This window comes from Mangifera indica, chromosome 2, assembly GCF_011075055.1.
Source record: "Mangifera indica cultivar Alphonso chromosome 2, CATAS_Mindica_2.1, whole genome shotgun sequence".
Classification (NCBI taxonomy): Eukaryota; Viridiplantae; Streptophyta; class Magnoliopsida; order Sapindales; family Anacardiaceae; genus Mangifera; species Mangifera indica.
Window position 1 is genome coordinate 18,486,924 of NC_058138.1, and position 25,504 is coordinate 18,512,427.

A 25,504-nucleotide genomic window follows, 5' to 3' on the forward strand; every position below is an offset into this window, starting at 1 on the left:
TTATTCCTGCCTCAAGAAGAAAATTAGAACTTTCAAAGGGCCTCTAATAAACGGTTGACTGGTGATATTTTTAAGCAAATCCTCAACTATCAGCTCCCCAGACAACTGGAAGACATTTTTCAGATAATAAAATTATGTGCATTCATTTTGGATATATAGTTTATGTATTATTATATAGTGAATGATTTTAAATTAAAAATAAAATAATAACTAATCATATAATGACATAATTGCTCACCATTTCCTTCATTTTCGGTATATGTGACCTACCAGCAATCAATCAATACCACCTACCAAAGTATGGCAAATAATTCGATTGATGAACAATGACATCTCAAATTCAAGCGATTGAAAGCTCCTGAAAGACACGTCTGTCATGCTTATTTCAACTTTAATGAAAGGATCATAACAACTCATTAGATGTCTTCCTTCAACTGACTCCCACAAATTACATTAAAAAACTAGATTGAGATGTGCGTTTATGCTTTTTAGAAAGTGATGAATCAAGTAAGAATATCAAACTCCAGTGACAAATATATAAATTTATTTCGAGGAATGGAATAGTTTGAAATAAAAATATTCTGCACAGTCAATTGAACAGTGCAATTTTATCAATTTGGTGATTATCAACATACTAATTTCTTATTCAGAATTAGTATGAGATACTGTCCAAGTGGAAAATCATATGAAGTGATGATTTCAAGAAGAAATGTGCAGAGTGCTCACTCCTGCTTAAAAAGCTCCCGGCCAATAATCATTCTTCTAATCTCACTAGTGCCTGCCCCAATTTCATATAGTTTGGCATCTCGTAGAAGCCGGCCAGTTCTGTACTCATTTACATACCCATTACCACCTAAACATTGGATAGCCTGGAAAGTTGAACACAGACTCATTATTTTTTTATGTTAATAAAATTTTGCAGGAATCAAATTCATTTATATGATATCAAGTCCAAAGAAAACTACCAAATTTAGTTAGTGCACAAACAAAGAGATAAAGACTAGAAATAGGTGCAGGTTCTTTCACCTGTAGTGCAACTTGGGTGGCTCTTTCTGCTGCACAGAGTATTACTCCAGCACAATCCTGTAAATTGTGTTTACAGAAACATGTTCATCTTTTACCATCAACGATAGAAAAAGGAAAAAATGAAAAGAAAAGAATTAGGTTATCAGGACACCTTGGAGTCAACTTTTCCATTGTCACAGTCCCTGGCAACGGAATAAACATAGGACCTGAAAGGATGAATATTATTATATGTTGCCATGAGAAAACATAACTCAGAATATCAATGTAAAATTACATCGCAATCCTGTACCTTGAAGATTGTAAAGAAGTATACATGTCTGCAATTTTCCCCTGCAAAACCAAGTATGATTCCAATTTGAGCACCAAAAAAAATCATCAGAACAATAGCAAATGCTAGTAATTTCAAACCTGTATAAACTGAAATTCCCCAATTGGACGACCAAACTGCTCTCTTTGTCTAACATAAGGAAGAACAACATCAAGGCATGCCTGCATAATACCAAGGGGTCCACCGGCCAAAACAAGTCTCTCCAAATCTAGTCCAGACATCATAACATAAACTCCTGAAAGAAAAGAAAAGGTTGAATCAGATTATTCTGCAAGTTTAATGTGATGGATACAATTGTTACTTAGTACTGATGATTAAAAAGATTATGAATAGCAAAACAGGGATAACTCAGGTTCGGTTCTTCTACTTCTCCAATAACATGCATCAACATGAACAAGACAGATTATGATGGTAGAGGACGGCAGACCAGATGGTGGGTTCTTATAACTTAGAAGATAAGCTGATAACTAACACTGTAAAGAACTTCAAAGTTGAAACTAATATCAGATTTTTCCTTGATTTAGGCTGAGAGGGAAGGGAAGGTCTTGGTTAAAGAATTTAGCAAAAAAGAAATTAGAAGAAAAGATAAAAAGGAAGAAGAAGAAACACAAAAGGGAAAATAATTTCTCCTTCAACGACTATATAATCCAGTTTTTAGAAGAGTTCAAATATATGGAAATCAATTATTTGAAATTTTTTCAACACAGTCGTTTAAAATCCACAAATCTTTTCAAATTCACCCATTTTGTATTAACAAGAATAATTTCCTAGAATTCTGTATTTAGAAGCAGAGGGCTGCACTATAACAGTACTACAAAATTAAGATGCTTCTAATAGTATGTTTTAGCATCCCAATACTTTGAGAGGTACTTGGATTGATCAAATATAAAACAATCCTAGATCTATAATTTTGATATATTCTTTCTTTTAATGACATATTGTCATTCATTATAACTAAACATCTGATGTCACATAGAGGATCCCTATGCTCTGATGCAAAAAATAAAATAAAATTCAGAGTAACACAAAACCTTTTCCTTCCTGCCCAAGGACGTTTTCGTCTGGAACAAAGCAATTTTCAAAGACTAGCTCACAGCTGCACACACACATATTATTAGTATAAAGAAAGGAGAATAGTAGGGACAGGCTTCAAAACTGAAGAATTTAAATTAAAGCATTAGACATACGTATCGCTTCCACGCATCCCGAGCTTGTCCAATTTCTGGGCAGTACTGAATCTGCAAAACCACAAGAAACTTCATAAAAAATCAGCAATTCAATTACATGTGTTTATTTGAAAATATTTAGGATAGAATGACATTAAAAAATAAACACAAGGAAATTTGTTTAACTTGTAACACAATATTTATATGAATATTTTCTAAAGACTATCCTTAAGGAACTATTTCAATCTTCTTATACTGTCAACATTAAAAAAAAAAAGAATGCTTTCAACCACTTTTTTGTCTTGAAGCCATTGCTTCATTACACTTAGTATGATGTTTAGCTGACCTGCGCACATATTGTTCTATCATCTCAATCCACAAACAATTGTAGTGGGTGCTCCAGTGAATGGCCTTCAATTAATGTAGACAGTGCTTGTTATCAGTTTAAGTATCATCAGTCTTCACAACAGCTAGTTGCCAGGGTCATTGATAAAATCCTTCATTAAAACTAGTCTCTGCACCCCAAATAACTGATTGCCCAACCTTGAATGGACTATAGTCTAATACTACCAAATTTCTGCCTATTAAATTTTATAAAGCCGTCTGTTAGGATCCCAAGTGCAAGGTATGAGACTTAGATCCCACACTGGAAAGTATGGGCAACTAGTGTGGGGTTTATATGGTCTTTGACTCTCCCATCTCAATAGCTAACTTTTGAGGTGTGGTTCTCCTAAGGTTCGTATCATTTGGTATCAGAGCCATCACCATGTCTCTCAGTTGCAATCGTGCATCGCGGGTGGTGACGCCAGCATTGCAGTGTTCGCCCGGGGCTAGCAGGGAGCTAACGCACAGCCAGCTCGCGTGGGCGCCAGGGCTGCGGAGTGTGGTGGTATGTTAGGATCCCAAGTGCAAGGTATGAGACTTGGATCCCACATTGGAAAGTATGGGCAACTAGTGTGGGGTTTATATGGCCTTGGGCTCTCCCATCTCAATAGCTAGCTTTTGAGGTGTAGTTCTCCTAAGGTTCGTATCACCGTCCAAAAAAGGTGTTTATGACTTGAACATTTTGAATAGCCAATCACTAAATTATTTTGTTGCAATTACCCAGGCATTCCCTTCTCAATGATAAATGCTGTGATTCCTTTTGAGCCAGCTTTCAGATCCGTCTTTGCATAAACAACCTGGGGCAATCCATGGATTATTAGAAACATATGAGGGGGAAGAATGCATCAAACGAGAGAAAAAAATAATAGCTGTACAAGGTGAAACTGTTTTCATGTTCATCATATTTTACAACAAAGTATCATTATTTTCAGATAGAAAACAAAATAATTTTTTAGAATAGGCAATTTTCTTCACATAAAAAGCAAAGTACTAGAAATTATTGCAGTCAAGAATTTTCATGCTATAATATACAGCATGAGATCCATATGTCATATTCATATAGACTCTAACCATCTCGGTTGACTTGTATCAATTCAGAATTGACAGTGACAGGGTCTGACTGTTGCCTATATGATAGATAGGGTAAGTAGTGTATTTAATCACAGATGAATAGAGTGATAATTGAGATAATATATTACAAAAATGCATGATGTTGAACTATATGCTATTAATATCCCAGAAAGAGTCCTCAATAGACATTAACTAAACTGAAATCAATCAAAAATAAAAATTTCCAGTAAAAAAGAAAATACCAACGTCTGAGCAACAGGACCATTAGTGCACCACATCTTGTTCCCATTTAGAACATAACCCCCCTCTACTCGTTCAGCTTTGCATTTCATGCTAACAACATCAGAGCCAGCTACATATAGCACATCAGAGATATTAGCCAGATTGCCTGGCAAAATATTTCACAGGGCTTAGAACAAGATCATACAAGTTACCATTAGGTTCACTCATTGCAAGAGCTCCTACATGCTCTCCACTGATAAGCTTCGCATTAAAATTTAAAAGACAATTAATTAGCCAAAAGGAATAAGAGAAAAAGCAAAATCAGATAAAAAAACATGTCATTCAATGCCATCTGTAGCACAAAAATGGAATTCAGATAGATGACAGTAACCATAATTGCTGACAAAATTGTATGTGAGAACCATTCCTATAGCAGACTCACTTGACCAGCACATCAGTGAAGATGACACAAAAATAAAGACAATGAAAACAGATGGTATTTGAACCTTTGGCAAGTACTTCTCTTTCTGAGCAGGGTTACCATTCCTCACCTACAAAACCATAACAAATATCTTCAGAAACTTATTCGGTGACCATAGAGCTATTATTACGACTAGACCCTTGGTGTTATTGTTTACCAGTTGATTGATGCATAAATTAGAATGTGCACCGAAAGAGAGTCCAACAGACCCTGAAGCACGACTAATTTCTTCCATCGCTATACAGTGATACAAATAACCAAGACCGAGTCCTCCATATTCCTCTACAATACAACCCAGAGTTAAGCTTAGTTGACACGAACACGATGAATCAAGCATTTAAAAGGGATCTACCAAGTAAGTTCTTTCAACAATTGCCATACTAGCAGATTAATTAAACAATACCTGGTGCAGTTATTCCATGGAGATTGAAATCTCCCATGAGTTTCCATAAGTTAACCTCCTGAAACAAGATCAAACACAATCAAAACGAAGTCGCACATAACTCCAATAGGATGACGGTCATGAATATAAGATGATTAAACCTTGGGGAAAGAATTTGTTTGGTCAATTTTGGACGCGTGTGGAGCAATGTTTTCTTGGGCAAACTGTCCAACACTTTCTTTAAACTATGAAAACAGGGGAAAAAAAAAGAAGAAGTAAAACTATAAGCAATCTCAATTGAAATTCGAAATGAATAAAAATAAAATAAAGAAATCGTACCTGTAACTGAGTGTCATCGAAGAGGAGAGAAGTAGAGAAAGAAGCAGATTGCTTCTGCTTGGTGAAAACAGAGAGACTGAGCGAGCGTAGAGCAAAGAGCCTATGCATCGTTTCAGACGGGAAGAAAAGAACGAAATTCGTAACAAACGAAACGTGTTTTTCTTTCTTTTATATGCATATAATTATTGCGTAATTAATTAAGCTATAATAATAATAAGAGTAATATTTGGTTTATTTTTTAGTTATTTGATTAAATATTACCCTATATTTAAATTAAAATTATTTAAATATTTAAATTATGTATAAAATATATATATACTTACTTAAAAATAAAAATAGTGGTTAGTTTGGATAAACATAGTCGCACTATTTAGGGAACCTGAGGTGGTGACGGGTCGAGTAGGATTTGTCCATTGTTGATCATTCGGGTCCAAAGCCCAGTCCGCATGGCCCAAGCCCGATATCGGTTGTGAAGTTTACCCTAAAGCGTAACCAGCATGGCAGAAAAACCCTAACTGCAACTAAAATCTCTATTTCGAAGTTCTGTTCTGTGTCCCCTCAAGTGTGTTGCAATTTTATCTATTTTTTTCTTCATCTTAATTCTAAATTGAGATGGAATTAACTTAATCTATTTGATTTCTTTATGCAGGAATAATCATGTTGAAAATAAAAACTCCCAAGAAAGGCAGAGTAAAGCGTGAGCTTGAGAAACGTGCTCCGAAGCTTGTAAGCTCCAAAAATTCTAATTATGCTGCGTGGGTTGTGTTGTTTGATTGAAACGTAAAGGGTTTTATTTATTTTTATTTCTAATGAAATATTTTTGCAGGTTGAAACTGGGAAGAAGACACTTTTACTTCAAGGTACAAAGACGAGTAACACTTTAAATGCTGTATTAACGGAGCTTTATCTTCTGAAGAAAGGAAATGCAGTGAGATTTACGCGAAAGAATGAGAACGTTAGACCGTTTGAAAGTGGCGGTGAAACTTCTTTGGAGTTCTTTTCACTCAAAACTGATTGCAGTATCTTTATTGTAAGTTCGAAATCAAAATTCAATCCAATTTCGCTTATCTTTGTTTGCATGTTCTTCTTTGTTATGTAGTAAATATGATTGTAACTGTAAGGTTACTTTTTTTATTTTTATTTTATTTTTTCTGCAGCACCAGCTCAAGTATATTCCATGTTGTTTTGAAACTTTCGGTTGAATATGCTTTTGTGTTAGTTTTCTATGTGAAACAATATGGGTGTTAAGATAAGAGCATTCTAATTTTGCCAGTGCCTTTGTTATGAGTTAACTGGTTATGAGAGTGGGAAATATGAATAGAAGGGATTTTAGTTAAGAAAAACTGTTTTGAGCATCTGACTATGTTTCATCCTGGTCGTAAGTTGGATGCCATGTTGAGAGCATATTTTCTTTATTTAGGATTTTTGAAAAGCCGATGCTTATCATTTCTCAACTTCATTCTGATAAAACTACCCGAATAGCTTATAAAAAGATGTTCTTTTGTCTTGTTAATAAGAGGATGAGTCAGATATAAAAATCCACTTGATATTCTTGTAATCCTGCAAACCTTTGTCTATATTTCTGTGTACCTTTGATGTTTAATTTGCCAATGAGATATATTATATTGTTTTTGTTTTGTAGTACGGTTCAACCTCAAAGAAGCGGCCTGATAATCTTGTTATAGGACGAACATACGATCACCACATCTATGATCTTGTAGAGGTTGGGGTTGAAAACTTTAAACCCATGAACTCATTTACATATGATAAGAAACTAGCCCCACAGGTGGGGTCAAAACCCTTCATTTGTTTTATTGGGGAGGGGTTTGAAAGTGTAGAAGAGCTAAAGCACTTGAAGGAAGTTTTGGTTGATCTTTTGCGAGGGGAGGTACATCTCTGCCGTGCATGATATCTTTATCTTCTTTTCATTTGGATGAATAAGAATAGTAACAAGAGTATGAATCTCATTTTTGCAGGTGATTGAGAACTTAAATCTTGCTGGGGTGGACCGCGCTTATGTATGTACAGCAGTATCTTCAAATAGGGTATTTTTTACTCACTGTGCCCTGCGACTGAAGAAGTCTGGTACAATTGTCCCAAGAATGGAACTGGTAGAAGTAGGCCCCTCCATGGATTTTGTTGTTCGCCGTCATCGTCTTCCTAATGATAGTCTACGTAAAGAAGCCATGAAAACAGCTAAGGATCAGCCTAAGAAGAAGGTCTATACAGTTCTTTGTGTAACATTTACTTCTTACTGAGTGAGAACGAATAGACATATCACTAATGGGTAAACCCTTTTTCTTGATTGCAGGTGAAAAATGTTAGTCATGATTCAATTCAAGGGAAGATTGGAAAGATTTATATTCCTGACCAGAAGGTATGAATTCCTCCTCTAACCATATCATTACATCAGTCATCAACTTGGGATGGTTGTAGGTTCAACATAGTATTTATCGCTGGGTACATGGTCTTATTTTTGGTAATTGAGATTCTTGATTAACCGTGTCTACTTCTGTCTTATTACTTCTCTCAAGTCTTTCATTTGGATCCTTTCATCTATTTTTGTTTGTGTAATTACTTTATTTTTACTCTGAACTTATCTTTTGTATTATTATCAGTCTTCACTAATTAATGTTTCTGCTGCTTTCAGCTTGGAGACATGGTGTTACAAAACAAATCAAAAGGAGTGAAAAGAGAGCGTCGTGAGGCAAAAATGAAAAATGATGCTAATGAGCATGCATCAAAAAAGCAGAAGGAAGATTCGAAGTAATTCGTTTGACACCATTGCAATGTTAACTTTCTTGCTGTAATTTCCAATGCAATTTTGATTGATATTATCAATGACTGAGGTAGATAAAAGAAGGCAAGAGATCTTCTTTCGTACACATAATTTATGTCACTTGCATATGAAATGTGTTGAGGTAATATTTCAAACATTAATTTGAACAATTTAGCCTATTTGTCTGTTGAGTTATCTTTATATTTTTCCTCAATAGAGGAGCAACATAAACAGCGGTCTCCAAGTTCCTGATTGGTAATATTGAGATGATTCACTTCCTAATGTTGAAGCTGCCTCCTACTGATTTGTGGGACTACACAATTCTTTTCTTAAATCACTGTTGTAAAATATTGCAACCAGTTCTCCACCACTTCCATTTTCTTTTTTATTACGAATTTTTGCAGTGAAATTTCACTAAAATGTCTTTATTTTAATTCAAATAATTTATATTCATAGCGAGTCAATTAGCTGGAATAATCTGTTCAAATACAGGAGAACTATTATTTCTCACCTTTAAAACTTTAAATACGCTACCTTTTTTATTTTTTTTTTTGGGTCAATAATCGTTTTGTGTTGTGAAATTCATAAAAGAATATATAAATTAATATTTTGTTTAATTAAATTAATGTGTTAAATATTTGGATAATGTATTTTTTAAAATATTTTTCATTTTAATAATATATTAACATTTTTTATTTATAAAATTATAAAACTAATTAATTACAATTTTTTTTTAAAGTTTATATCTCGTTATTTATAGATTTTTTATTTAGGAAGCATTTCGAGTATTCAAGTATTACAGTAATTTACATGTTATTTTATTTGGTAAATTTTTTTAATCAATGTTGATATAAGATTTTCATAAATTTTTATAACTAATGTTGATATAAGGTGTAATTTAATCATATTATAACATTAATTTTATTATAATTTAATCATTATTTATTAATTTTTTAAATAAAAAATTATATATATAAATAATATATATAATTTTATATATAAATAATGATATATTAATATATAATTAAATAATATTATATATTAAATTTAAAATTATTTAATCACATAATAATATATAATTATTTAGATAGGTAATATTATTCTTATAATTTTTTTTCAATTATTTCTAATAAATCTTTTTTTTTTTCAAACCAATATTTCGTTTTAAGAAGCACCCTTAGCATCCATCCCGTTACGTACCTTACTGAATTCGGGGGCTCACGAAGCTGAAGCACAATGGCGCTCTTGTTTCTGCATCTCCAAAAAATTTTTACAAATCCTGCTACCGGAAATGAAAGCAAATACATTGATTATTTTTAATTGAAGCGTTATTTAGATTTTAAATAGGATTCGCCTGTTTTTTCCTATTATAATTAGTATTTGATTTACCTGTGTGTGGACTTAGGGTTTTTTCAATCTATATCTATTTCAGTTTATATATGAGAAGCAACGTTTTCCTGTAAGTTTTCTATTTTAATTTTCGCTCAATTTTTAGTTTCAATAATGGAGCCATCTCCGCTACAAAAACCCAGCAAGTTCGCCGTGTACCGTAACCCAGCTCTCTCCGCCGCCCTAAATGCTAAAAGCCTTAAGCCCTCAAACTCAACTCTTGTGTATATCTTCGCTTTATCCTGCACCTCCGCCTTCGCTCTTCTTTCCATTATCTCCAGGTACTCATGTCTTTGTACATATACGTGTCCGTATGTTTATGCATTGGTAGTTTAAACAAGTATGCTTATTTTCATGTGTATGTTTTAAGTTTAGTTGGATTTTGGAAACTGGATTTGGGGTTCTTGTTGAGATTTGGTGTAATGATGTTTTAAACATGTTATTTGAGAAGTTGATTTGAGTTTTGTGAAGTTTCTACTGAAGGTTTTAGTGTTTTTGCCCACTTGTTTTTTTGATAGGGAAATTTTAAAGAAAAGGAGGGGAATCAGAACTTTCAGGAGTGTAAGTGCACGTTTAAGGTGTTTGAAGTGTAGTTTTCGTTGTAGTAATTATACAATCTATAGTTTGATAATGATCACACTAATAAAAATCATGAATTCTCTTCAACTGATGTTTCAGAAGGGCACAAATGCAGTCTTTTAAGGATGCTTATGTTTTAATATAGAAAAAAAAAAAAAGTAATTTAGTATGAGATCTTAATATTCATTTTCTTTTTCTTCTAGGTTAACCAGAGAAATAAGTAGTCAAAAGGGGGATAAAGAAAATGAAAGTGTTAGAGTTTTTGAGTGCCTTAGAGCGTTTGTGAAGATTAGTTTTGTTTTTCCTTCAAAATGCATCGGTATATATGTCATCTGGGTGACACAAATAATATAGGAATAGTTTAAAAAAACAATAAGTTTTATGTGTTATGCTGTTTGGTTTTGAGGAACAAAGAAAATGTGAGATTTTATTTCTTTTTTGTGTCTTCTGGTTTATTGTTTAGAAATAGAAGAGTGTTCCTTTTCTTGTTAAAATTGATGCAAATTATATGTTTGTATCTATTGGTTGAGGTTGCTTTAATCTGAAATTAATCAGTTGACTAATACATTGTTTCAAACAAATTAAGGGAGAATGGATTGATTGAAAAACTGAGGTTCAGAAAGTTATCCCAAGGTGCAGCTTGTAAGTTATCTATCTTTAAAGGAATGTCATAAATTCTTTGTATGAACTGCTTTGATTTTTTTGGCGGTATCTGAATGTACTCTTCCTGTGTTTCAGATTTCTTTGCAAAGTCAGTGCAAACTTTGATTGGTTTAGTTTTCATGGGAAGTTTATCTGCCCTTCTCAAATTTATCTCTCTGCATAGAGCAAGCAAAGGAACCAAAAATCAACCAAATCTAACAAACCAGCAATTAGGTCTTTTGGGAATAAAGCCAAAGGTTGAACAAGTTGTGTCTGAATCTTCAAAGAAACCCCCAAAATCCAGATCCCACTTGTCTTCTCCGGATGTCCTTGTTCCACTTCATCAGCCAATTTCCAATTCAAATCGGAAATCCCGACTCAGTTCTGATAAATCAAACACCAGTGGTGGGAATAGGATGATTTCTTTCAGCACTACATCCAAATTACAGAGTTCCCCATCTTCTCTATATCTTTCCCCTGCTGCTAATTCACCGTTACCTTCTATTCAAACTTCTCCAGGTAGAGACCAAGTGCTCTCAACGCCTTGGTCAGGTAAGCGATCCTCCTACACTAGGGAAATAACAACAGAAGAAGAACTTGAAAATTTCTTGTCGGAGGTAAGTGAGAAAATCACTGAATCAGCTGGCAAATTGGCTACTCCTCCACCTACTGTGAGCGGTCTTGGCATAACCAGTCCTACTGTTGCAAGTTCAGCAAATACATCAGGAACTGCGAGGAGCACACCTTTGAGACCTGTGCGGATGTCTCCTGGTTCACAGAAATTTACCACTCCTCCAAAGAAAGGAGAGGGGGATTTTCCATCTCCTATGTCCATGGAAGAGGCTATTGAAGCTTTTGAGAATTTATGCATATATCCCCAAATTGAGCTGTGGCGTGACCACCTCAGGCAGTGGTTTTCTTCAGTTTTGCTAAATCCTCTGCTCAACAAGCTTGAAACCAGTCATATTCAGGTTTGGTACCATATCATTGTCATCTCCTCTTCATAGTCATACTATTGAATGTCTAGGTTAATGTTTTCAACTGAAATTCTCTTTGAAGCCTTCTTGATGTTCTTTTTGGACATGTGAATTCAGATGTTATAGTTTTGAACTTAATCGAATTTCAAAATGCTTTTAATTATTTATCTAACTTAAAAGCATGTTCTTTGGCCCTTCTAGATTTTTCAAACTTTCATTCTTGTTCTTCAGTGCTTCTTGTTGTAGAAAATCTCTTCATTTGATATGATCATTGCCATCCATTTCCAGGTATTGTTTACTGTTTAGTTTCTACTTGTTTTGTACTTCCATGTTTGTAGGTTATGAATGCAGCTGCTAAACTTGGGATTTCCATTACAATTAATCCTATTGGAATCGATTTACCAACAAGTGGAAGTCCTGCTATGGTCTCTCCAATTGATAAGACTAAGGAATGGCAACCAGCATTTACTCCTGATGAGGATAGCCTTCTTCATCAGTTACGTGCTATTATTGTACAGACTCTTGATGCTTCCATGCGTAAGTTGCTTATACACTACTTTTGTAATTTACATTTGCTGATCAAGTTTGGTTGTGGAAGTTTGCTGATGATTCTTTTTGTTACTCTTATCACATGCAGCTAAGCTTCCTTTGGCCAATCTGCAGCAGTCTCCTCAGCAAATTCGTATGATCTCTGTCATGCAGGAATGTGTGGATGCCATCACTGAGCATCAGAGGCTTCATGCATTGATGAAAGGAGAGTGGGTTAGAGGTTTGCTTCCACAAAGTAGTATTCGAGCTGACTATACAGTGCAAAGAATTCGAGGTACTTTGGTTTTTTATATATATACCATATAGAAATCACCTCTTGTGAATTTCATAGATCATCTCCGATTGAATTTATGACCACCAGTTACTGCCTTAGGATTTTAACCTTGAGCTCTCTGGATATACTCTTGGAATTTCACAGAGCTTGCTGAAGGAACCTGCTTGAAGAATTATGAGTATCTTGGAAGTGGGGAGGTCTATGATAAAAAAAATAAGAAGTGGACTCTTGAGCTTCCAACTGACTCCCACTTGCTCCTGTATTTATTCTGTGCCTTCTTAGAGCACCCAAAGTGGATGCTACATGTGGATCCGACCTCTTATGCTGGAGCACAGTCTAGCAAGAATCCACTGTTCTTGGGGGTTCTGCCTCCAAAAGAAAGGTTCCCTGAGAAGTACATTGCTGTTATATCTGGTGTTCCTTCCACTCTTCACCCAGGAGCATGTGTGCTGGTCGTTGGAAAGCAAAGCTCACCAATTTTTGCCTTGTACTGGGATAAGAAGCTACAGTTTTCTCTTCAGGTATGTTGTCTATGGATATGATACTAAATTATGATTGATGACATGAATAGTGTAGGACGAAAGTTGCATTATGTAGAGCCTAAAAAGAACCAGTAGATAATAAAACAAGGGGACTTAAATGTGATCTTGTGAATAAATAGTCTGTAACAATATCAGTCAACCAGGGACAAAGATGGCATTGACCTGACCTGCACACCTAACAACTAGTGTTTTAAAACCTAGAAAAGACAAGCCTGTCAAAGCGGTTCGACTGGGACCTAGTGGTTAGTTTGGCCCGGGTCAATCTTTAAGCTATCATTAATCATTTGACTGGATCAACTCGGGGTTAAATTGTTTGAATTGCACTTGGTTGCAGTTTAGCTGTAGGGTCAATCCAATTGAACCATTATGTTGACATTATGCTAATGTTAGCATGATGTAGGTTATTTTTTTTTAATAGAATTTTGTAATTGTTGAGACTTGAACCCAACACTTGAATCAATATTTAGCTCAAACGAGCTGAACTCGAGCTTGAGTTCGAGGACTCGTTTGTGTCGTCACACCAAAGTTATTCTTCTTTAACAATTCTTGTTCTCTAACTTCTTTTCTGGCAACTAGTCATCTTCTTCTCTGACATTACTGTTCAACTTGACTCAAATATACTGTTAGCTCTAACCCAAACATTGCCAATGTCACACGGCCATGTGGGCCATTAAGCTAAATTCTATTTTAGTTATAATTCATATTTCATATTTAATCATTAAATAGGAAAAATTGTTTTGAAATATGTTGTATTTGCTGAGATTCGAGCTAAGTACAACTGGTAAGGAATATGCGTCAGTACCATCAAACCATAATTTTGTTTGATTAAATTTTTTAAAAATATTTATTTAATAGTACATCAGTCCAGAGTCTTGATCAGTTCAATATTGGTTGAAGTCTGAAAACATTGTTAATAGCTACAAAATAAATGAATGAATATTGGAAGTAACAGGACAAGATAAGAACTGTAGTTTGGTCAATAAGATAACTTTTAAATAACAAGAATAAAGAGAACATCATTTAATACCGAATTGACTTCATCAGTTGTGCTTTCTTGTATGTCATCTATTAGAGCAAATTAATGTAGATGTCTTGCTACCTGTATGACTTGACTATTGCAATATTTTGTGTTCGCATATGTGTGTTTGCACATATATGATGGTACTTAATATAGTTAAATGTTAATGATTCTTATTGTCCATAGGAATGGTATGTGTAGTATTTTACTGAAATAACCAGCATTTTTGGTAATTTTCAGGGACGAACAGCATTATGGGATTCTATATTGCTGCTTTGTCACAGGATTAAAGTTGGGTATGGAGGCATAGTTCGAGGCATGCATCTTGGTTCTTCAGCCTTAAGCATCCTCCCCGTTCTTGAATCAGAAAATGAAGACTAAACACATTTTGCAAGATTCACTAACTCCATGCTAATCTCGTCAAGATGCGAGCACATAAATTTCTGGACCAGTTGAAACCTGTTCTGTTTGAGAGGAGTGTTCAAAATTCTGGTAGGTGCGAGATAAGATTATTTGTGTTAGGAAATTCTGGTGATGAATAGATGGGTGTAGACTATATTTGAGATTAGTGAGGAAGGAAAATTAGGCAAAATTTTGGTAGCATTCTTGTTGATTGCAACACTTTCATGCCTAATTTTACCGAAGGAAAGAATTTGGATCACTTAAAATTTTTGCCACTTGATTACGCAGACTGCTCTCTATCATTGTTTGGTTAATTCAAAAAGTGGCCTGGTGAGAGAATGATATCCTACTCCTTGAGAGGTAAAGGAATAATAATATATCCCCTGTTATATTATATCCTCAATTTAAAACTTTTGGGGGAGTTCAAATGATAAATTATAGGACCTAAGGGTATGATTCATATTTTATTATATTTAATAAAATAAATAATTAAACAACTATCATGGAAGCTAGTCTAGCTTAGTCGATTGTAGGGTTAGACTTGAATTAAGTTGGTTTGGTTTAATTTGGTTCGGTTTAAATTCATTTATGTGGAATATTAATTGACTTTAAGTTAAGAAGTTTGGTTTGTTTTAAAATTGAACTTAACTTGAGTTATAAAGAATTCGGTTTGGTTGGGCTCTTGAATTGGATAGATGATTTGATTCGATTCAATTCAAATTTAACTCGTAGTTCGATTTGAATTATATTAAATAATTAGATAATGACATTGTTTTGTCAATGACTTATAAATTTAAACTATGAATTTGAGTCATATATTTGAGTCATAAATTTAAATTATAAATCTGAGTTAAATTCGAATTAAATTATTTTTATTTCAATTAAATTAGAATCATCTTTAATGTTGATTTAATAAATTCGAACTAAATTGTTTTTTATTCAAATTAAACTCTAATAAAAATTATGTTTAAGTTCAATTTGGTTAATATTCACCCCTAATCGTGTGTTGGCGCCCCAGGGTGGGCGAAATTTTAACTTTCTATTCTCTTTCACACCTCTAGTAACAGGCATTTTCCATGCATGGAATTGATACTTCGAATAACGAAATCAAGTGAAAAAGTTTCATTTTCCAGATAATTATTTTTTATTAATAATGAAGGACATGGTTCAAAATTGATACAGTTGTCATAGTTCGATTGATGAACTGCTAATCTTTTTTTCTTTTAATGCATTTAGGCAGCTGCAGAGATGGATTTTTCAGCAGGTCGAATGGCTGTGGCTGCAAAAAATGTTGAGGCATTTATTAGGGAATTTTTTTACCAGAATCCGCTTCGTCAAATTGGGCTGGTGACTAAAAAGGATGGAGTTGCTCATTGCTTAACCGATCTTGGAGGAAGCCCTGAGTCACATAAGCTTTGATGGGCGACTTGGAATGCTCAGGTGATCCTTCCCTACAAAATGCCTTTGATCTCACTCTAACACTTCTCAATCAAATTCCATCATATGGTCATCGTGAAGTTCCCGATCTTATATTCGGCTCTCAGTACTTGTGATCCAGGAAATATAATGGAGACCATTCAGCAATGTAAGAAATCTAAAATAAGATGTTCAGTTATTGGCCTCTGTGCAGAAATGTTTATATGCAAATACCTCTGCCAAGAAACCGGTGGATCATACTCTGCAGCCCCGGATGAGGTGAGTTTGACTAACTAATTGGTGCTTACAGACCAAGAAGAATTTAACTTTAATTTAATTTTAGCTGCCTAGTAATTGGAGCGTAATCTTGGTCGACTACAAGGAATTGCTACCATGAAAATCACTTAATCATAAATAAGAAATCAGAAATCGAGACCATTGTCTTGTATGCTTAAAATTCACTGAAGTTGCTCAATTAGAACCTGTAGTAACACCTGCTAGTAGAAGTACGTTTTTCATTATGAGTTTTATTGAGATGGTCTTATGAACAAGCAGTCTCACTTTAAGGAGTTGATATTAGAGCATGCACCTCCACCTCCTGCAATTGCAGAATTTGCAATTGCCAATTTGATCAAAATGGGTTTTCCTCAAAGAGCAGCAGAGAGCTCTACCTCAATCTGTTCATGTCATAAAGAAGCTAAGGTTGGTGTGGGGTACACTTGTCCAAGATGCAAAGCAGGTGAATGTGAGTTACCTACTGAATGCCAGATATGTGGGTTGCAACTTGTTTCCTCACCCCATTTGGCCAGGTCTTATCACTATCTATTTCCAATTTTTCCCTTTGATGAGGTGCTTCCATCAAGTCTAAATGATCCACATATCAGATCACAAAAAACGTGTTTTGGTTGTCAGCAAACTCTTCTCAATCTTGGTAAGCAGTAGTTATGCGGAAAGACAATACATGAAAGTCTTGCAATTCCTTAGTCGCTTGGCATTTGATTGCTTTGATTAGCAATACTGAAATTGAATTTGGTGATTTAAATTTATATGAGTTATTAAATAATACTTTCAGAGAAAGCTACTTGTATACACAAACACCCTAGCTAGGGTACCAGCTTAAATCCCAATACGTTTTTCTAACCTTGGGTGGTAAAAGAGGACAGTAGGCTTGTTATTTTTAAGCCGAACAAATAAACAGATTTTCTGAGTAACCTTCAATCATGAGTAAGCTTTATGGCAAGACTGAAATCAATATAGTGGGACCTGTGATGGATATCATTTGCGGATTTTCTATGTGGTTGTTTTGCTAGTTGCAATATGAATAGTTCTACTAACTTCATACTCGGTTGTGTTGTTGGTTCTGCAGCGTATGCCTATGCTCATTTACCTATTTACGGGCCCTTCAGCCGAATGATAGCTTCTTCTTCCTTTTTTTTTTTCTGGTTAAATAGGGGAAAAAAGAGAGTACCCAAGATATGGGCATCTTGTTCATCTCTTCTTTCAATACTTAGTCAGTGGAATGCACCTCCATTCATACAGATTTCATTGCTGTGTTGCTGTAACTGCCCATTTTGGTTTTGTCGTAGGAAATAAGCATGGCCTTTGTGTTGCCTGCCCAAAGTGCAACGAGTACTTCTGCCTTGAGTGTGACATTTACTTTCATGAAAGCTTGCATGATCGCCCAGGTTGCGAGAGCTTTAGGCACTTGACGCCTGTTGCTACTAGTCGAGAATGATAAACTTGTGTTACCCTGAATTTATGCCACCATTACAAGATTTCTTCCGACCAAAGCTCCTTCACAACTCAGTCAGATCCATGTTATGTGATCGCTGTTTGAATGTCGTAATCTGACATGCTGGCGTAGCCAGCAATCAGCAACATTTGGAGATAAGTCACATGAATGTTGTAACCTGTTGTAATACTATAATCAAAAGAAATTTAGTAGGATTTTCTTTTGTGGCTCAGGGTTTTTGGCTGATAACCACAAGAAATCTAAAAGCCTGACAGTAGTGGTCTTTGAGAAATGAATTGGACGCTTGGTACATCCAAGATAAATTTTTTCTTTCGTATCCTAGGATGATCATATAAACTTGTTTAGGGCAGACAGTAGTAGCAAGGGCAAGTACCTTTATATATATATACTTCGGAAACATCATGCATAAACTCCAACTTAACCTCGCACAAAGAAATACCCAGAATTACCTGTTATGTAGCCGATAACGGCCGCCAAGTGGGGGATGGAAGGCTGATAGCTTTGAAATATGTTAACAAGAAACACACACAAGTTAGAATAACCCGTAATATAATACAAGCCCACACAACCAAAATTCAAGTTTAATGATTTGTGACAGAAGATTATAACCTCAATCACTGCTGACAAATTTCAACATTTCACCTTCCATGATCATTCTCGAGATTTTTTCCATCACAAAATTGTAACTGAGTGCAGCAAAGACAGCAGAAGCAAAATAGTATAATTGGAAAATTTATTATTTCTCTATAAATAATTGAATCTGAGTAAACATTTACAGGCTATTTGCTCTCATCATAAAACAGAGACAAAAAGGCATTTTGTGTTTACCTAAGGGGGAGACTTTAAACCCCTGAGGATAAAATCAACTTTCTGATTAATCCATTTTCTTCTGTACAATTTGCCAGCAATGGGCCTGCAGCTTTCCGAAAAGAACCAAGGGGAAAGGGCCTCTTTTATAACAATCAGCATTGGATGATAGGCACTAGAAACAAACTTTTAACAGAATTTTCTTGCATACTTAGTTCTGTAGTGTATTTCCTTGCCTTGAGCCTTTTAAAAGGACCCAATATTCGTCAACTATATCAGATCAACAAACCTCCCATAAGGGGCCTTCTACACCCAAAAGGTTCAAACACGTACACAAGGGATTTCATGGATATAGGGGCCAAAATTTCTATTCAGACGAGTCTGAGTCGATAGAAAGATACAACCGCGGTTTTACAGAACGTTTCTGGCGAGGGAAGATGAAAGGGCTATCTGACCTTTGCCTGCTTGCCTTCTCAGATCTTCTGTCATTCATACTGAGAAGCAAAGAAGCTGCAAAAAATGAAACATGCCAGACAAAGATTAACAAAAAAAATTCACAAGCCAGGAATGATCTAAAGACCCTGCAGTAATCCTAGGAATGTTTTGACAAACTACACCTGGACAATCCCTGCCACAAAAATGGCACAAAAATCCTAGCTGAATCCCTACCTAACAACAAGAATCATGGTTATATATATGGGAAATGGTTGAGAATTAAGTTCATAATACCACCAAACATATTTTCACTAAACTAATTATCCTAGACCAAGATTCTGCACTGACAACAGTAACACAACCTAAACCAAATATACTCACACTTGTGAAAAGCAACCAGCAAGAAGCTTCATCAATTAATCTGTAATGATCATATCTAAAATTTCAACAATGTTGTAACTCTTAAAAGAACAAGGGAACAAACCAGTGTCAGCCACAGAATCCACGGCACCTTCTCCAGACTGTACTGGCTGCCTTGCATTTAATCCATTTGCAGCGGGTGGTTCACTGTGACCACCAATGGCACCGCCCCCAAGGCTAAGAGAGATCCAATCGTCAGTGCGGATACCATTTGACACATCGGCTTGGTCTCCCAAATCAGATTGCACTGACACATCTGAAGGCCTTGTTGGAAGAAATATTTGAAGAGACGGATCTTCCCTATCAAATGCCAAGGGATTGTCAACTAAACCATCACTGAGGTCAGCAGCAGGCTGACCAATAGAAGAATCTGGGACCAGAGATGAAGGTTCCATTGCAGTGTCCGGAGCCAATGTATAGCCATTCATCTGTGTCTGACAGTTAATGGGACCATGCTGTAGATCCACCAAGGTGTCTGGAACATCTGCATTTGAAGTGAATAGCTGAAAACCTGGGGAACCTTGGGTTCCAGAAGGTAATGACCAGAGGGGCATTCCAAAATCATTATCATTGGCAGCAAAGAGACCCAAGCAAGAATTCCCACCAGCACCTATAGAACCCAAAGTATCAGGAAAGTTATCAACATATCCAGTAGGGGGTATTGAAAAATTAACGCCACCAGCATCAGTTTGATTTTCCCTGTATACATTCCCAGGCGATATTAGTAGGTCATTTTCATCTTCTGAATCACTAAGAACAATAAAATTTGGATTTGCAATTGGTGCAGATGGATTTGGGTCAGTAAATCCATATGTTGGATCAAGATTCAATGATATAGAATCAAGCTCAATTCCATTGCTAGCAAAATCAAAAGTCCCACCACCATCCTGATTTACACTTGGATCTTCACCATCCCTACCACTTCCAGTGCCACTGCTACTCATTGGGATAACTTTTGGCTCATGATTCTCTAACTTTCCCTGCAATCTATTACCAGAAGAGGTATTTATATCTTCAGGTTTGCTTACTTCCCAGAAACCATTGCTATTCTTCCTGATTCCAAGTTTCAAACCAACATGACCTTCAGAAGTACCTTCTTGTTTAACATGCTTCAATGTTTCCACTATTGGTTTAACTTCCTCAACAGGGGCACAAATAGAGCCATTTGGAAAGTGCCAAAGCGCCAGATCCCCAACCTCCCTACGCTCACTTTCACTTTTTGTTTTTACACGCCAGGAACCATCCGGCTTCACCTCAATTTCAGCTATGTCTTCTCCACAGTTCCTCATCTGCACCACAAAAGTAAACCATGTATATATGAATGCATCTCAGTAACACATAAATACAGAGGGTCCAAAAGGTGCAGTACCTTAGATGCAATCCGATTGAAATAAGGATCAATAATTACATTTTCCAATGAGTAGTTCTTTAGACAAATTGGGCACTGCCACTGCAGTCAAAGACCAATGCTTGTCAAAAATAACAAAATGACTAAAGGACATGAAAGGGGGAAAAAAGAATAAGATATAAGACAATGAACTAATTTCAAGATTCAGTTGACTTACCTTTCTAGAACGTTGGTTGAGCTCCACAAAAACATCAAGATCAAAACAGCCCATATGAGCACAGGGTTTAAATCTTCCAGCAACCTTCATCCTTGAACCACTCATCTACATGCAGGTGAAAAGATAATATATACATATACTTGTATATTTCAAAATAACAGCAATGCAGCTTTTAAATCAAAATACTTATTACCGCCTAACAGAACCAAAGTCTAATCCAAATAATGCAACCACACTTATTCACATAAAAAAATGAAGAATTACATTACAAATATCTCCTTCTTACAGATATTAATATAGGACAAATAATTGACATTAAATGTGTGCTAATGTTAATGAGAAAACCATACGCTATGTAAAACACATTGTCCACATGTTTATTTATGTTCAAAAGTCAACAAAGAATTCTTTATTTATTTATTTATTTATTTTTAATTTTATGTTGCCTATGATAATTTCATAGATACTATTCATGTTTAAAGTTAGAAGAAAAAATTGTTTGGTAATATTGTAATTTTCTAGAAACATTAGAAAGCAAAAACTTAACAATAATGCTAAGTGCACTCAGTTTTGAGTATCCAATTGGATACCCAAATGATGTATTATCATGTGATTGGGTGGCAAACCTACATATCATACTTTGTCATTCTTGATAACTAATTCACTGAGTGAGATATAGCAGTAAAATCAGAACTGTGGTTCCCAAAATCTCATTAAATGAAGCATGTTATTGTAGTTAAAACCCTACCGATGTGCTTTTAACGTCAATTAAAACTCAGCCTTATATTTGAGAGGCATGCCACCAACACTGAAACCCTTGAACCACAAATTGCCTTCATTTTAATGATAATCAGTTTAGTATCAACCATAAGACCATGTATTTGTGGTCTTCCAAAAGAACCAGATATATCAATTCGTATTCAGGCTCTTCTCAAAAAAATTATTAATTATAGCAATTTCTAGCTGCTCATTACTTAAAATTTAGCCACTTTTTGCTTCAAATGTAAATCCATCCTGAGCCTAGTCAAATTACCGAACACCTTCCATGAACCATACAACTGAAGAAGATATAGTAGTCAAATTCAAAATATGTCCACATCACAATCAGGATTGAGCAAATAGCCAATCATTCAAAAGAAGCTTGCAAGAATATGTTATGCTGATTAGGTAAAAGCAAGAGTGAAGACCACACATTTCTTAATGTACCAAATATATTAGACAGGATAGTATCAATCTAACATGAAGACACCCCCGAAGAAAAGGGCAAGATATTGTAATGTAAAGTTCAATTGAAAGTTTGCTTTCAAACAGCTGATTCACAGGTAAGGAGCAGATTCATCACCAGGTGAATAAATGTCAAGTTACTACCATAAAACTACAATACTAACTTAGATGTTAACCGGAAAATTGTCCAAGAAATTAGGCCTCTTTTCAAGAAAAAAATATCTTCATTTGTTTGTAGACCAAGCACGCAAGTGAACATTTGGGCTTGCATGTGCTTTTACATTTTTTACTTAGCTTTCCACTGGGGAAGGCAAAGAAGGCTAAACTTTAAGAAGTTAACCATCGTTACAAAAAGCTCCAAATGTGACCAAAATTGACTAATGTTTAGGTGATCCTCATAGGCAATAGCATTGGGATCACAAGACAATTAGTTGCCAGAGGTTTTAGATAATTAGATCTCCAAAAACGAAAATTCAAATGGTCTCTCCAAATCCCTAAATAAGCATCAAAGGAATGAAGTGTAAAGCACCCCTTAATACTAACCACAAAATGCCACATGGACTTTATTTAGGTTACTTTCTCATTGCTTTCAAAACAAGCAACAAAAGGATTAGACTTGAAAGATAGTATCATGTGGAAACTGATTGGAAGCACGCAAAGGTGGAGAGGAGCTTGTTATTGGCTCTGTAGTTGCTATTTCTGCAGCTGGCATTGCAGGTCTTCTTCAAATATAACTATATTTGTGATGTTTAATTCTAACTATTTACAAATCCTCTTTGTTGTTCTCTTCTAGTACTTTACACAAGCAATATTAGCCCCAGATCTGATTCTTCTACACGTCAATGCAATAAACCGTTTTTTGAAATAGCACATCCCATTAATTAAATCATTGATGTCTTCCATTTTCGAAGCATAAATTATAACTCTACACAATATGAGACCATTTCACAAAGAAAGAAATGCAACTTACAGGACAACGTAAATTGACACCAATAGCATCAGCAACAACTTCTAAATCACTATCACTGTCAGCATTATCTGCTGCATTCCCACCACCAACGCAACGACAAACACGAGCAAGAGCATCTTCAAAACGCTCACCTTCAGACTCCTTAGGAATCAAATTGAGAATCTAGACAACAAGACAAAAGTGCATATATAATATTCTACCATGAAAAGAGAAATCATTGAAAGTGTTAAAGGTGCAATCCAAGGAATTAAAACATAAATGATCTTATAATGAATCATCATGTGCAGCAGCAAGGATTAAATATGAAAGACAATCATGTCAAATAGAGCTGAGCAAGGAAAAAGGGCAAGATTGGCAAGGCAGAAAACCGTTACACCACCCTGCCAAAACAAAACCCTCTTCCATCCCATCCCATAACCAGATGATATTACAAAGAAGACAAAAAGGCATAATTTCCAATAGCTGCATAAAGGAATAAGGACTAGCAAACCACTAATAACTGTCTATTCAAAAACAGAAAGAAAATAAAAAGCCCAGAAACTCAAACCCATAAATAAATTTAAAAAAAGAGACGAGAAATAAAAAGAAAAAGAGAGAGAGAAAGATGGCCAAAAGCCAAAAGTTCGATCAAAGTAGGTCATTCAGAAGAAGAAACTACCTGTTGAACTGTTTGCCGCTTTACAATTCTAACCCCTAAACAGAAGATGCGAGCATCACATCCAGTCAAGAAAATTTTATTAATTCCATCTTTCGTCCATGGTGTAATCTGACAACAGAATAGAAAATAAGTTGACACATGAAAGACAATAAACCACTGGAGAAATGTTTCACTAGTAAAGCAAAATAAAAATATAGTAGAATCCAAATAGTCAGTTACTGACTCACTCATGAAAACACACATAATGTGCACCATCCAAAAAAAAGTGACAGAAAAGTAGACACAACCATGCACAGACATAGCAAGCATAAAGAGATATGCATATGAGAAAGAGATTGGGCATAAGAAAGTCCAAGCCTTTGTAGAAAGAAAACTCACAATTGGACCATCATCACGACCATTAGCACCAAGTAGTTGTGAGCCAGGTCTATTAATAGCTCGAACAGGTACACCTGTACAACCATTGATGCATAAATTAAATCATAAGTCATATGTTGCCTAAGGGCACAACAACTGATTAATCGTTGAGAAGAACTCTTTACAATTTTTATTTTTTGATACCTAGAAATCCTTCAACCTAAACATCTCAGTTTATAAGCAACTCACAAATAATTTTATAACAGTGTAAAAGAAGCCAGTGCAGGGAGTTATAGATGCAATTTCATTATATCATTATAAGTTGATTATAACTATTGATCAGAAAAGAGAAATTCTGGTAAGCTTAAGCACCGCATTTTCAGGTTTCCTAGTGAAAAAATAAATGAATCTCTATATCAACAAATCATTCAAAGAAACTTCAATCACAGTACCATTGACCTGTAGATCAGCATACTGTGGCCACTGCATTCTAAATGGAACTTTGTCATTCAAAAGCATACACCATGCCTGGATGATAACATTAGAAACAGAGGATTAGCACGTCTTTAACCAATAAACAATATTGAACTAAAAGGCCTCATTTAGTGTGCAAACCAACCTGAACATCATACTCTTGCTTTGAAAGTAAGTCCCTGTCTGCCCTAGTGAGTGGAAATGTTTTCTCCACACTCTGCACTGGGTTTGCACTGGAAACATTGTACATAAATATATATAAGAAAAAACAATCACATAGATATCTAACCCCAACAGCATGTTAATTAAAAAAATGATACTTAATTGATAGCAATACTATTACTAAATACACATTGCTTGGAGGAATAATTATTATATGAATTGTTACATAGAGCAAGTCAAACAAAAATGTCCTTTAAATCCAATGAATGAGGATACATCATGCAATTCATTCATCAAAGCCGAAACCTAAGGCACAATTTTAATTGCCACACAGAAGATATAAACAAAACACAAACAACTTGTTAAATCCATTTGAGAATACATCCATTTTATCACACAGCACAAAATCAACATCAAAAACCAAATAATTCTGTCTCTGGAAATCAATACAAGAGCAATAAGAGAGATCTTCCAACAATCATTAGAAGATTGAAATTAGATATTTAAAGACCATGAAGATTTGGTCTCAAAGTCCCTGATTTAGTCAACTGCCGGGAAAATACCATAAAAAAAGTGGGTGTTAATCGTATGTTTTTTGCCATCAGGTTTAAGTCAAGACCCAAGTAGCGATCTGCTATTTGTTCCTAGCAAAATTAAGGTCTGTGCACTACCTCACTATAAAATAATTGCAGTAAATTACACATTTAAAATCT

At 35.1% G+C, this 25,504-nt stretch overlaps 4 protein-coding genes, 1 long non-coding RNA gene and 1 pseudogene across 18 annotated transcripts; 3 read left to right on the top strand and 3 right to left on the bottom strand.

Moving 5' to 3' along the window:
• Positions 1 to 527: 527 nt before the first annotated feature.
• Positions 528 to 5,555, bottom strand: LOC123206676 (isovaleryl-CoA dehydrogenase, mitochondrial). Of its 2 annotated transcripts, none has more exons than XM_044623885.1 (15): positions 5,400 to 5,555; positions 5,222 to 5,305; positions 5,082 to 5,139; positions 4,836 to 4,960; positions 4,704 to 4,748; positions 4,410 to 4,458; positions 4,218 to 4,327; positions 3,625 to 3,701; positions 2,542 to 2,592; positions 2,386 to 2,450; positions 1,435 to 1,589; positions 1,316 to 1,356; positions 1,178 to 1,232; positions 1,027 to 1,083; positions 528 to 869 (listed from the first exon to the last, which is right to left on the bottom strand). In XM_044623885.1, the coding sequence occupies exons 1-15, from the start codon at positions 5,505 to 5,507 to the stop codon at positions 723 to 725; spliced, it is 1,227 nt and encodes a 408-aa protein (XP_044479820.1). In that variant the 5' UTR covers positions 5,508 to 5,555; the 3' UTR covers positions 528 to 722. The 2 variants fall into 2 exon arrangements, with proteins under 2 accessions (XP_044479820.1, XP_044479813.1); XM_044623878.1 differs by having other exon boundaries at positions 2,542 to 2,610.
• Positions 5,556 to 5,814: 259 nt separating this feature from the next.
• On the top strand, positions 5,815 to 8,363 carry LOC123201246 (ribosome production factor 2 homolog). Of its 2 annotated transcripts, none has more exons than XM_044616661.1 (7): positions 5,815 to 5,961; positions 6,049 to 6,125; positions 6,226 to 6,429; positions 7,042 to 7,287; positions 7,376 to 7,618; positions 7,711 to 7,776; positions 8,050 to 8,363. In XM_044616661.1, the coding sequence occupies exons 2-7, from the start codon at positions 6,057 to 6,059 to the stop codon at positions 8,167 to 8,169; spliced, it is 948 nt and encodes a 315-aa protein (XP_044472596.1). In that variant the 5' UTR covers positions 5,815 to 5,961; positions 6,049 to 6,056; the 3' UTR covers positions 8,170 to 8,363. The 2 variants fall into 2 exon arrangements, with proteins under 2 accessions (XP_044472596.1, XP_044472605.1); XM_044616670.1 differs by having other exon boundaries at positions 5,919 to 5,939.
• Positions 8,364 to 9,340: 977 nt separating this feature from the next.
• On the top strand, positions 9,341 to 14,809 carry LOC123209331. 3 transcript variants are annotated; one of them, XM_044627321.1, is made up of 8 exons: positions 9,707 to 9,848; positions 10,086 to 10,128; positions 10,733 to 10,788; positions 10,885 to 11,759; positions 12,104 to 12,302; positions 12,403 to 12,588; positions 12,733 to 13,109; positions 14,389 to 14,809. In XM_044627321.1, exons 4-8 carry the CDS (start codon positions 10,929 to 10,931, stop codon positions 14,527 to 14,529), a joined length of 1,734 nt encoding a protein of 577 aa, XP_044483256.1. In that variant the 5' UTR covers positions 9,707 to 9,848; positions 10,086 to 10,128; positions 10,733 to 10,788; positions 10,885 to 10,928; the 3' UTR covers positions 14,530 to 14,809. The 3 variants fall into 3 exon arrangements, with proteins under 3 accessions (XP_044483254.1, XP_044483255.1, XP_044483256.1); XM_044627319.1 differs by lacking the exon at positions 10,086 to 10,128 and having other exon boundaries at positions 9,341 to 9,848; XM_044627320.1 differs by lacking the exons at positions 10,086 to 10,128; positions 10,733 to 10,788 and having other exon boundaries at positions 9,341 to 9,848.
• On the top strand, positions 14,784 to 16,946 carry LOC123209333 (annotated as a pseudogene).
• LOC123209334 lies at positions 16,410 to 16,795 on the bottom strand. Its single transcript, XR_006501047.1, has 2 exons — positions 16,721 to 16,795; positions 16,410 to 16,643 (listed from the first exon to the last, which is right to left on the bottom strand). It is a non-coding gene; the product is annotated as an uncharacterized LOC123209334 (long non-coding RNA).
• A 14-nt stretch (positions 16,947 to 16,960) lies between the features above and the next one.
• On the bottom strand, positions 16,961 to 24,851 carry LOC123209330 (E3 SUMO-protein ligase SIZ1-like; the record flags this gene model as incomplete). 10 transcript variants are annotated; one of them, XR_006501046.1, is given in 12 exon segments in its annotated part: positions 16,961 to 17,821; positions 18,169 to 18,218; positions 18,329 to 18,405; positions 18,548 to 19,036; positions 19,446 to 20,670; positions 20,751 to 20,831; positions 20,947 to 21,051; positions 23,141 to 23,302; positions 23,799 to 23,906; positions 24,177 to 24,250; positions 24,608 to 24,683; positions 24,775 to 24,851. XR_006501046.1 is itself a non-coding variant. In XM_044627317.1 (9 exon segments), coding segments are annotated over 9 exon segments (2,051 nt in total), but the record flags the coding sequence as incomplete, so codon positions are not given.
• Between the last annotated feature and the right edge of the window lie 653 nt (positions 24,852 to 25,504).